Below are 12,970 nucleotides of genomic sequence, written 5' to 3' on the forward strand. Positions count from 1 at the left end.
AAGTCATAATAAGCTGATTATTGCAGTACTTGTTCTTAAAGTTTCCCCAAATCGTTCCAGCTGAGTCATGAGTTACAACATGATTGTGAGTTGTTTCTTTATGGGCACGAAGAGCCCTCAGCTTTTCTTCGTCTTTCTCAAGAACTACGTGAACTAAAAATCCCAGCCTCCAGCTCCAGCACAGGCCAGGCCTGGCAAGGGCCCCTGCATCCAAGTCCCCTGGGCTGACAGAGCAGTCACAGGAGTTGACCCCTCAGCTCTGAGTAGACACATGGCTTATTTGGTATCAAGATTGAAGAGTTTCATAGGGATTTAGTTCAGTCTCAAAGTCACCAAAACATTAGTGAAAATCGTGGATCTGGGCAAACTTCGACCCCTATTCAGACACAGATCTCCGCCCGCAGGCTGTGCCACCCTTCCTCTGTCTGGGCTGTGCCAGGGCTGGGCCTGCCCCTGTGCCAGAATGCTAGAGCTAACGTGTGTGTCAGTGTTTCCATTATAAAATGCCACCCCCCTGACCCCATCTGTTAAATTACCCTCAAAGCTACAGGCTGGCAGACAGTGTTATTTCTTACAGGATAGAGGGGGTGGCCCTGCTAGGTCTCCCTGGATCCTCCCAGGCAGGACTAACCCACAGGAATTAACTACCAGTTTCGGCAACTTAGGGTCCTCCCTCAAGTGCAGACCTGTGGGCCATGGCCTGGAGTCGGCCAGGGAGCTGTTCACCTCAGCAACAGCATATTCAGGAATAGCTTAGATATCTGTGGTGTTAAGGCTTGTACGCAACAATGCAACTGCTCCTGGATAGAGGGAAATGCAACTTTAAAAGGCTCCACTTCACAAGCTGTCAAAAAATCTGGATGTGACCCAGCAACCAAGGGAAGGGAGACAAGAAGGTATCTCTAGTCACACAGCTCACACCACAATGCAATGCAACGTGTTAGCCCAATTCTAAAAATCCTCAGTAACACTTTTTAATATACAAGAATCAAAAGTACAGCAGTTTTACAATGTAGGAAAATTTAATACATACTATATAAACAACATTATTTACATCAGAAATCACTAGGACAGTGGCATTTTTCACAAATATAAATTAATTACTGTTTAGTCAACAGGTTTTAAAAGTCCACAATTTTACAATAAAGAAAAACCATCTGTCCCCAGATGAGTGGGGCACAGATGGCCTAAAGCAGCCTGGACCCTTGGCATGGCTCCCCTCGCCCAACATGGCAGCCCTCAGAGGAGCCGGAAGACCGCTGGTGCTGGGCCTGGGCTGCTGCTCCTGCTGACAAGTGGATTTTGGTCTGTAGGATTTCAGTGTCATTATGTGACTTCCTAAATGAACCGTGTTTGCACCGTGAGGACTGATGCAACTTTCAGACACACCAGGCCAGAATGTCTGCAGCACAGCGTGCAAAGTGTTTGGGCTTCCCTTTGAAGGGCTAAGGAATGACTGAAAGGAGAGCGAGCCCCGGGCTCTGCTGGCACCTGTCTGTCCGGCTCTGAAAGACCGCAGTAATTAGCTTGGGGTTTCATGTGGCCCTTTTCTAAGGCCATAGTGTATCATGTCAACCCTTATTCACGTGCAGGTTTTAGGTGATGCTAAATCCCTCTTCCTTAACCCCTGTTATTTCTACCAACAATGAAATCTTTCAAAGCCAGGCTCCAGGGAATACCATCCTCACAGATTCCTGGGGCAGCTTCTCCCATTCACAAGTGAGAGAATTTACCTGTGCAAATTTGTTTTTTATTTAAGCATATAATATTCATATTGATTTAAATCGATGAAGAAATGCTTCCTTTTTCCCAACACTCTTCATACTTCAGCACCTAAAACAGTTGTCTAATGGGGACACTGTAATTTTACAATCAATGTAACACTGATCTGGCTGATACTGCCTTTTGCTACTTCATATGGCACTAACAGTCAGTCCTGAATGTGAACAAAAGGAAGTTCCTTTTTCCTCATGATAAGACATCTTTGGGCATAACTCACATCTATCAGCGACTCAGGAGAAGCCCTGATGACTGTGGAAACCCCGATGGAAATGCAGGGCCTCTGGTGACTCCATTGCCCCTCCTTTCATTCCTGGAGGACATGACCCAACTCTCTGCAGGGGCTCATCCCCTTCCCACCCCATCTCCCATTGCTCAAGGGCTTGACAAGCCAACCTAACCTTCCTCTTTGGCTTGGGCAAGGCAAACGTGGGCTAGAGTCAATATTATCAGCAAGAAGCTCCATCTGTGGTTTCCTTATCACTGTGTGGCCTAAGTGGAGACACATGCCCTGCCCTCTCCACTGAGCGTCACAGCAGGCCCTCCATGGGAGGACTGTGGTCAGGTGGCTCATGCAGTCACCAGGGCTTTGCTTCAGGACATGTGTGCTACAAGTCCAGGCTGAACAACCCCAACAACTACGAGGGTTCAATAAGCGGGGTGGGTCCACTGAGCTCTCAACACAAGCTTCCAGGACCCAGACTCTCATCTGGAAACCGCACAGGCCAGTCCTGCAATGCCCTGTGTAGCAGGGAGCAAGGGCCACATCACAGCCACATCTGCTTCATTTGGGGGATACAACTCGGCATGTCTTGGTAAAGGCATTCATGGTGCTGCCCAGAACACCAGCAAGCACTGAAGTCCTCACAGGTTACTTTAGGGAGTTTAACGCTGCACATGCCTAACAGAGGGGTTTCCACCAGCTCTGAGCCTGGACACTTACAGGCACACTGTATGTTCAAGTCAGTTATTCTGTCTCCATCTAGAAAGGCCTTTGGATACTTTAACAATACTGGCAAGCTACAATGAGAATGATAAACTGAAGGCCCCAGCATCAGTAAATTGAAAAGAGCCTGCTTAACTGATGCAACCAACTTGCTTCCTAAACCTGACTCAGTTCAACTCTAGTATGAGTCTTACTATCTATAGCTCAAGTCACTGTGTCTTTGGATGCTCCCTGTTTGGGAAAAAGTTTAACTTAGGTCTATACCTGATTATATTCTAAGAGAAACTGAATTCAATTCTAATGATCTCCAACTACAGTAGAAACTTGTTCACCACAGGTACTTATTTCCATCTGCCCACCACATGATGTGTGATTCCATCCCATCTATTTCTTCAAGCTGTGCAAAGGGAAGGAAAATGCAGCAGAAGTGTTGACCTAGCCCAATACTGAAAGTTTCCCCCACTTGCTGGCACTACTGAACCCCACATTAGAAGCCTGTTCACTGCCTGCACCAGGACCCCCACCTTTGTGATTGCCAGCAACAAATTGGTCAGCAGGCCTGCCTCTGCATCCCCTTCTCCAGGTCCTGTAGTTTTCCTTCTCACCATAGGAATTAGAAATCCACCAGGGATTCCAGTTCTCTGGCCACACTACTCCCCACCCTACCCCACCCTACCTCTCACTCAGCCTACTCCCCAGTCAAGTCCATGCTGGAGTCAGTGTTGCCTAACTCACAGTACTCAAAAGTCATCCAGAGCGACCTACTTTCCCCGGCACAGTGGGGAAAGGAGGCCCACTCAGGAGACCAAACCTCTGAAATGTACAAAGACAGTGTGGGAAAAATTAGTGTCGGCAGAGATAAAGCAGTTGTGGAAGCTGTTGCCCTCTCTCTACTTCCCCACCCCAACCCTGCCCATAGGTTTCACATAATGAGGCCGAGTTTTTTCTCCCAAGAACACATGTGAGGGGTGTACCTGCTCCCCTTCAAGTCCTATGCTTGTCCCCACCCACTTGCCCCAACTCCCCACTCCCCATCAGCAGCATCCAACATGTCAGAGTGAACCAAATCAACCAAATCACACACTGTAACATCAGGTTCCAGCAGCCTCCATGCACCAGTTCCTGCCCCAATGACGCACTAAGGTCCTGGGAACACTGACCCTGGCAAGAAAACATTCATGACTCTGAAGATCCCCTATTCCTTGACTGGGGAAACACATCCCAGTGAAGCTGGTATACACAAAGTCAGCTCCTCCTTCAAGTGCCCATCAAAGTGGGAGGCCAGAACTAGGCTGGAATGGGATGGGCTGCCAAAGTGCAGGAGTGGTGACCCAAATCAGAGCTGGACCCAGTGAAAGGCCTCCCATTCCTTGAAGTGCTCCTTCAGCCAGTGAGTTGACAGCAGCAGCGTGTCCGAAACTCCACTTACTGGTCTAGATAACTGGCTACTGTAGGATCAGACCAAAAATATCCACGTGTTTGGTGACTCTTACTCTCTCCTTTACGAGCTGTCCTTTATGTTTTCCGAACATTCCAGTTATAATCTGGGTTGTTTTTCTGTTCTAATGATCTCTCCAAAGGAGACCTATGATCCAGGGGTGACTTGGAATCATGAGGAGATTTCTGAGAAGGGGGTGAGCGAGGATCTGAGACTGCAGGGTGCAATGGGGGTAGAGGCTGTTTATATTCCCCTAGTTTGTCTGTGTGGAAAGAGCGGTAATGGTCTGAGGGTCCCTGGCCATGGTAGCCCATAGGGGGGCGGTGATCAGACATTCGTCGGAAATCCTGCTGGTGGTAATTTTGAGGCCTAAATTCATCGGATCTCCTCCGCTTGGAGTCATGATGGTGCCTGAAATAGAGATACAAGAATTATTCGAAAGACTGAAGCCAAATTCTCATCCACTTCTCTTCACCACCCACTTGGCTCTTCCTCATATACTCGTATTCAAGGACACTTACAAACAGACTCAAGGACAAATGCTCACATTATCAGGAATCAAAAATGTTAATAACAAAGAGTCATTTTACACTTAATAGCAAAACACATCCTATGAAATAAGCCTCAAGTGTGCAGTGACACAAGTACACACTTGAAAAATCACTGATGGCTTTGCAAACTCACTCCCTTTAGGAAAAATCTGGTAAGATCCATAAACATTTCCATATTCCTGGACCCAGCCCATGAGAAAAAGAGCCACAGAAATTATTTTGTAAGTTACTAATAACACCATCAACCTAAATACGCAACAAGTAAGTAACTAGTTAATAAAATTATCTTAAAAATCAACTCAGTGTGAACAGTATTAAAATTTTTAGCTTGGACCATGGTAAACTACTCATGATACCATTAAAAAAGGAATTAGTAAAACTCAACAACAAAAACAAACAACCCAACTCAAAAACAGGCAAAGGATTTGAACAGACATTTCTCCAAAGAAGATATACAAATGGCCAAAAAAACCATGAAAAGATGCTCAATATAATTAATCATTAGGGAAATGCAAATTCAAGCCCACAATGAGACTACTTCACACCCATCAAGATGGCTATATTCATTAAAAAAACAAAAACAAAACAAAAAACAAAAACAGGAAATAAGTGTTGGCAAAGATAAGGAAAACCTTCAACTCTTATACATTGCTAGTAGGAATGTAAAATGGTTCAGCCATCGTAGAAAACATTTTGGTGTTTCCTAAAAATGTAAAGAATATGACTAACAATTCCACTCCTAGGTCCATATCCAAAACTGAAAACAGGTAGTCAAGTACCTATATACCAATCTTCACTGCAGCATTATTCACAATAGCCCAAAGATGGAAACAACTCAAATGTCCATCAACAGATGAGTGGATAAACAAAATGTGGCATATCCATACAATGAAATATTATTCAGTCATAAGATGGAATGAGTACTGATGAATGAACCCTACCATATGAATGAACCTTGAAAACATTATGCTAAGTGAAAGAAGCTAGACACAAAAGGTCACATATTGTATGACTCTTTCTACATGAAATGTCTAGGATAGGCAAATCCAGGGAGATAGAATGCAAACTGGTGGTTGCCAGAGGCTGGGGAGAGGGAATAATGGGGAAGGATTATTTAATGGTTATAGGGTTTTCTTTGAGTGATGAAAGTGTTTTGGAACTAGACAGAAGTGGTGGCTGCCCAATATTATAAATGCACTAAGGTCATTCAATTGTTCGCTTTAAAATAGTTCCTTTAAGTAATATGAATTTCACCTCAATGCAAGAAAGAGAGGGAGGAAGAATTGAGCAACTTCAAGTTCCAGTCAAAATGGAACAACAGGGACTAGATTTACTCTCCTGCCTGAAACAGCCAAAAGGGACAAAACATATAGAACAGTGGTTTTCAAGACACCAGACATCAGGCAATGAACAGTGATCCCTGAGGAATGGACACTAATGAAATGAGCCTTTTAACTGCTCCTGCTCACTATCATGAGATAGTCCTCAGTCTGTGACACAGGAAGAAGGAAACCCAGAAAGACACCAGTTGGCTTCCCAAGGTGAGGCATGGGGAACCAAGGTGGCCAGAGTTCACAGGACATGGCATGAGAGAAGACAGTTCTGCAGAGAAAGAAGTTTGAAGATCTACAGAGGATTTCCAAGTATATAGCTGAATACTGCTTAGGATGTGCATGTGGGTAAACTACCCAAGGCCAGGGAAAAAACCACCGAAAAAGACTAAAGATAATAGTGCCCTGTGCTCACAAAGAACTGGCATCATGCCTGTTGCCACCAGTCACACCAAAGACCTCCAGATTCAAGAGGCACTGGTGATATGGTTTGGGTATGTGTCCCCTCCAAATCTCATGTTGAAATGTGACCTCCAATGTTGTAGTGGGAGGTGTTTGGGCAGATCCCTCATAAATGGCTTGGTGCTGTCCTTGTGATAATGAGTTTTCTGAGTTCATGTGAGAGCTGGTGCTTTAAAAGAGGCTGGCACCTCCTCCTCTCTCTCTTGCTCCCTCTTGCCATGGGACACCTACTCCCACTTCGCCTTTCACCATGAGTAAAATCTCCCTGAGGCCTTTCCAGAAGCCAACCAGATGCTGGTGCTATGCTTGTACAGCCTGCGGAACTGTGTGCCACATAAAACTCTTTTCTTTATAAATTATCCAGCTTCAGGTATTCCCGCAAAACAGACTAACCCAACTGGGTAGAGTGCAATGAGGTTCCTCACCTTGGGGGTGGGCAATCATTAGCCCTTGACTGAGCAATGCTCTGGGTCTACCTAACGAATCTTAACAGCAAGACCTGAAAGAAGGAAACTGCTTCCAAATAACCTGCAACTCATAACAAAGCTCCAGAATACTTACAGGAATACAGAAATATCCAGCACCCAATAAGGTAAATGTTACATCTGTCATCTGATCAAAATTTACTAGGCACGGAAAGCACCAGGGAGCAAGACCCACAGTGAGGTATCAACTGAAACTGACCCAAGTGGTAAGATTCGCAGACAAGGACATCAAAACCATCGTTATATCTGTGTTCCAGGTTTTAAAAGGTTAGAGACAGAACATATATATATATATATATATATGTGTATATATATATATGTGTGTGTATATATATATATATATATGTGTATATATATATATATATATATATGTGTATATATATATATATAAAATATATATGTGTGTGTGTATATAATATATATATAGACCCAAATACAACTTTTTGAACTTTTAGAGATAGAACTACAATGTATAAAATACAAAGTACACTGGATGGGCCTCAGAGCAGTCTTGACATTGAAAAGCAACGTATTAGTGAACTTGAAGAGGCAGCAATAGAAACTATCCACAATGAAACACAGAGAAAGCATAATTTTTAAAAAGTCAACAGAATACAAGTGAGCTGTGAGACAACTTCAAGCAAGCTCATATAGGTGTAATGAGAATCTCCAAAGAAGAAGAGAGAGTGGGGGGTCAGAAAAAATATTTGAAGAAGATTGTAAAAATTGCCAAATTTTATGGAAACAATAAACCTACAGATTCAAGAAGTTCAAAAATTTCCAAGCACAAGAAACCAAGGAAAAATACACCAAGGCACATCATAATCAGTGATTTTTTTTAAAAGGAACATTACGTAAAGACGAACAAAGATAAGGATGACAGATTTTTCATCATAAAACAATGCAAGTAAATAGCAGAGGTATATCTTTAAAGTACTGAAAGAAACTAAAAATAAAAATGTATACTCAGCAAAAACTGCTTTCAAAAATGAAGGCAAAATACATTTTCAGCATACATACACAAACACTGAAAGAATTTATCACCAGCAGAAAAAGTCCTTCAGGCAAAAGAAAAGTGAAACCAAAGAGAAATACAGACCTACTAGAGGAATGCAGGGCAAGTGCCCACTGGGTCCAGACAACAGAGAAGGGTGGGAGTGAGGGGCAGACTCCTAAGGAGGTGGCAGCTACTCAGCTACAGCTCTCTGCTAATACAGCCTGCTGCTACCAGTTCTTCCAAAAACAAAGCAGGACTTTGAGACACGTATATGAAATTTTCCCACTTTAAATTCAAGGTACAGTGCAAATGATGCACATCATCAGCCCAGGGAAAACCAAAGTTGCTATGAGGTTAAATTATCCAAGATATGAAATTAGGAAATACAGATAAAACCTCTTTAACCCTCCCTGGACTTGCTACTCTCACAATGTAAAGCTCTGACTCATCGTACTACCGGTGGTATTGTACTGAAGGAAAGAGGGTGCAGCTTCAAAAGGCTTCAACTCTTCAATTATGGGCTCGTGGCAGGTAAGGACCATGGGTTGGTACCCATCTTGGGATCCCTGACACCTAGTGTGGCTGACAGCCTCGCACAGAGCTTAATAATTTTGGTTGCTGACTCCAACATTTTATGGCGACCACTTGACTTGATTTCCTCAGAAGACGGCAGAAAACTCTTTTCCTTCACAGGTGAAATGTGCTCCCTATGACCCAGAAAATAAAACATAAAACCTATAACCAACACATGGGATTCCCTGTGGCTGACACATGATGAGATCTCCAGTCATTTCATAGATAAATACATTCATGTATACGTCACTTTCTCCCTAGAAACAGCTCCTGGCAAAGATGGGCACCTGGTGTCTCATAGCCTTTTGCATACCTGTCATAATAATCTCTGTGTCCCCGGTGGTCTCGGTCACTGCTGTACTGGTCATAAGGCCTCTTTCTGGACATGTTGTTGGGTCGATAGCTTCCAGAACGGTGGGCATCCATATGTCGCCGGTCCCCATAATGGTGGTCTTTGTACCAGTGCTGCTCATACTGATGGTGCCTGTCGCTTCCCCATGGTGGATTGTTGTTGCCACCACCATAGTTGAACTTCCTTTCCCTCTGCCAGTCTCCTCGATCTGCAGGAAAAGAAAAGAATGACCTGACAACTGCAAGAAATGGATGAATTTCACTTTCACTACAATTTTTTTTTTTTTTTGAAATGGAGTCTTGCTCTGTTGCCCAGGCTGGAGTGCAGTGGCACGATCTTAGATCACTGCAACCTCCACCTCTTGGGTTAAGCAATTGTCCTGCCTCAGCCTCCCGAGTAGCTGGGACTACAGGCACCCACCACCATGCCTGCCCAATTTTTGAATTTTTAGTAGAGACAGGGTTAAACCAGGTTGGCTAGGCTGGTCTCGAATTCCTGACCTCAGGTAATCTGCCCGCCTCAGCCTCCCAAGATGCTGGGATTACAGCTGTGGGCCACCACGCCCAGCTTTATTTTTTATTTTTGTTTTCTTCCATACCAATCTTCTCTGTATTGTTCCAATTTCCTTAGGTATGCTGCTGAAATAAGCACTACTTTGCTGAAGTTCCAACTGAAAGTCTGACACGTTATAAACAGACATTAAGTTTCTTTCTTCTTGGTCTTGTTGCTGCTAACATATCAGTAATGACTCCCAAACATTCTTTCCAACAAGATTTTAAGGCAAAATTTACTACTCCTCTCCTTCTGAAATTTTAAGAACTACCACTTTTCACTCTCCATACCTGTTTAACCTTCCAATCTGTGGCAAACTCTTAACATCGAAACCAAACTAATTCAAAAAATGATACTGCTGAGTTTCACAGCTGCAAGGTAATATCCTCTGGTTATACATCTAATGTTTATTTCACCTGCTGGTACCTGCTGTGCCTGGTCTCTGAAAATCTCTCCAGACTACACTTACTGATTCTATTATTCTTCCCTATTCTGCACACACAAAAAAATGGACCTCCTCCTATAAAAAAGTAATTTCTCTAACTTTGAGCTTGGATCAGTGTTCTGTCTCTTAAGGATAAGGCCAAACTACAATCCTTTTACCTTCTGTAGCCTGCCTTTTCTCCTAAGGAAAAGAATCATACTCACTTGAATCAGAAAATGTAGTGAGGACACAGAAGTCCAGGGATGGAGAGTTAAATTATGGCTACGAAAATATCACGTCCACCCAGAGCCTGTGAGTGTGAAAAAATTTTACCTAGGTATTTGCAGATGTAATTAAGTTAAAAATCTCTAGATGGGATCACCCTGAATTTAGGTTGGGCTATAAATTCCAGGACAGGCATCCTTTCAAAGTAAAGGCAGAGGGAGATATGACAGGCTATGCATAGAAGAAGGCTATGCAAAGATGGAGGCAGAAAAAATCGGCATGATGCACCTATGAGTTAAGAACACCAAGAACTGCTGGTAGCCACCAGAAGACAGAAGAGAGGCACGGAACAGATTCTCCCTCGGAGCCTCCAGAAGGAACCAACCCTACTGACACCTTGATTTTTAAACTTCCTGGTCTCCAGAAATGTGAGAAAAGAAATGTTTGATGTTTTAAGCCACCTAGTCTGTGGTACTTTGTTATACACGGCCCTAGGAAACTAATACAGAGGACTAACCAAAAGGAACCTATGACCTCACGGAAAAATCCACCTTCTGTCTATAATTATGTTAAGATCAAAGACATGCTACCAAATAAATGTCTCTACTCATTTTGCTGGCCTTCTAGCTTTTTTCTACAGAGCTGAAGAATAACACCATTAAGGAAGTGCGCAGCTTAGAAACTGATAGCATTAATATGATGTACAGTCAACCAGTGGCTTAAATTCATTGCTGATCTGGGTAAATCAGATGAGAGTACCATAAAGTAAAAAACTTTTGATATTCACCCTAAGAATTAACAAATAACATCAAAAAGAGACACCTTCTAAACATGCAAAGGATCACTTGAAGATGGCTTCAAATCAAATGAGATTTCTAACAGGATATCAATATCTGTGGTTTTGTAGAGATGTTTAAAACTCAAGCTAATTCATTGTTTCCAGAGTAAATCAAACAGATTTTCTTTCTTCTTAAACCTTCTGTGAGGTAAATCACAGGTTACAAAGTACTGAGCTATTAAAAAGATGGGTGAGGAATCCAAAGTTTAAATAAAACAATGCATTTAGTAAGAAATTAAAGGATTCAGAATATAAAATAAGTGACATCATATGAAAAACACAGAAGCAGCCTAATACTAGAAAAAAAGCCAGTATAACTAATGCAACTAGGTCTAAGAACAGGGAAACATTTCCCAATCATTCTGCAAAGTCATTACCTGTTTTTCCCTCAACAAAATGGTGATGAAATAATTTTGAACTCAGATTTTTAAGATTATAGAACATAGAACTTATGCTTCCAGGCAGGGTAGCTTATAGCAGAATTACATCCTGCCAAAAACAATGAGAAAGGGAAGATTAAAAAGAACGTGTTTAAGGCCAGGCACAATGGCTCACACCTGTAATCCCAGCACTTTGGGAGGCCGAGGCGAATGGATCACTTGAGGTCAGGAATTCAAGACCAGCTTGGCCAACATGGTAAGACCCTGTCTGTACTAAAAACAGAAGAAAAAAAAAATTAGCCCGGCATGGTGGTGTGTGCCTGTAATCCCAGGTACTCGGGAGGTTGAGGCAGAAGAATCGCTTGAACCCAGGAGGTGGAGGTTGCAGTGAGCAGAGATCGTGCCGCTGCACTCCAGCCTAGGTGACAGAGAGAGACTCCATCTCCTCCGGAAAAAAAAAAAAAAAGTTTAAAGGCATCAAAGAGCAGCTAAGGCAATGAGGACTAGAAGGACTAAGATTCCACAGAGCAGAAAACCTCAGAGATAAGAGATGGCTTCTGTCACCACTGAAGAGATCTGTGATCCTGAGCACCAGCAAGAGGCTAAGGATCTGGGTCTTTCCCAGGCACGGACCACTGCTGGAGGAACAGAGAACCTGCAGAGTGGGTTTCTAGATTATTTTTGAAAAGGTTATTTTTTCACTTTCTTAGCAATTGGTGTGTATTTCCCTTTTCAATTTTTGATGACCTGAATAGGTAAAAAAATTGGTTAACCTATTGTTGCTTTAATTTATATTTCCCTAGTAGCAAGGTTGGTCATCTTGTCATATTGGCCATTTGAATTTTCTCTTTTATATGAACTAATTCATAACTTTTGCTCATTTTGTTTTAAAACAATGGATAAGCTCTACAGAGTTAACTTTTTCTAATCGAATTTCCAAAATTTTAATTCAATATGGATTCCTTTGAGTTTTGTTTCAAAACTGCAATTTTTGTTTTGTTTTGTTTTGTTTTGAGACAGTGTCTCACTCTATCGCCCAGACTGGAATGCAGTGGTGCAATCCTGGCTCACCGCAACCTCTACCTCCCAGACCTAAGAAATTCTCCCACCTCAGCCTGCCAAGTAGCTGGGACTACTACACCATTATGCCCAGCTAATTTTCGCACTTTTTAGAGATGGAGTCTATGTTGCCCAGGCTGTAAAAAATTTTTAATTGACAATTAAAAATTGTATATATTTATCGATTACAACGCAATGTTTTAAAATACCTATACATTATGGAATGGCTGAATCAGCCTAATTAACATATGCACTACCTTACGCACTTATTTTTTGTGGCAAGAACACTTAAAATCTCCCAGCAATTTTCAAAAATATAATACATTAACTACAGTCACCATGTTGCACAACAGATTTCTCAACTTATTCCTCATATCTAACTGAAATTTTATCTCTGTTGTTAATGTCTTCCCAATTCTCCCCTGACCTCCAACCTTGGTAACTACTGTTCTACTCCCTGCTTCTATGAGTTTGACTTTTTCAGATTCCATATATAAGTGAGAATATGCAGTTTTTCTCTTTCTGTGCCTCTCTTATTTCACTTAACATAAATGTCCTCCAGATTAATCCACGTTGTT

General features: G+C 42.4%; 1 protein-coding gene across 3 annotated transcripts in view; it reads right to left on the reverse strand.

The window, feature by feature from the left end:
• Positions 1 to 952: 952 nt before the first annotated feature.
• The window catches only part of CHD2 (chromodomain helicase DNA binding protein 2), a 131,444-nt gene continuing 119,426 nt past the window's right edge, over positions 953 to 12,970 (reverse strand). For all 3 annotated transcript variants that reach the window (XM_050798026.1, XM_050798027.1, XM_050798024.1), the window contains 2 exons: positions 8,876 to 9,122; positions 953 to 4,574 (listed from right to left, as the gene is read on the reverse strand). In XM_050798026.1, the coding sequence (XP_050653983.1) occupies positions 4,241 to 4,574; positions 8,876 to 9,122 (581 nt within the window). In that variant the 3' untranslated portion in view covers positions 953 to 4,240. The remainder of the gene's footprint in view (positions 4,575 to 8,875; positions 9,123 to 12,970) is intronic.

Source organism: Macaca thibetana, chromosome 7 (assembly GCF_024542745.1).
Source record: "Macaca thibetana thibetana isolate TM-01 chromosome 7, ASM2454274v1, whole genome shotgun sequence".
Lineage (NCBI taxonomy): Eukaryota > Metazoa > Chordata > Mammalia > Primates > Cercopithecidae > Macaca > Macaca thibetana.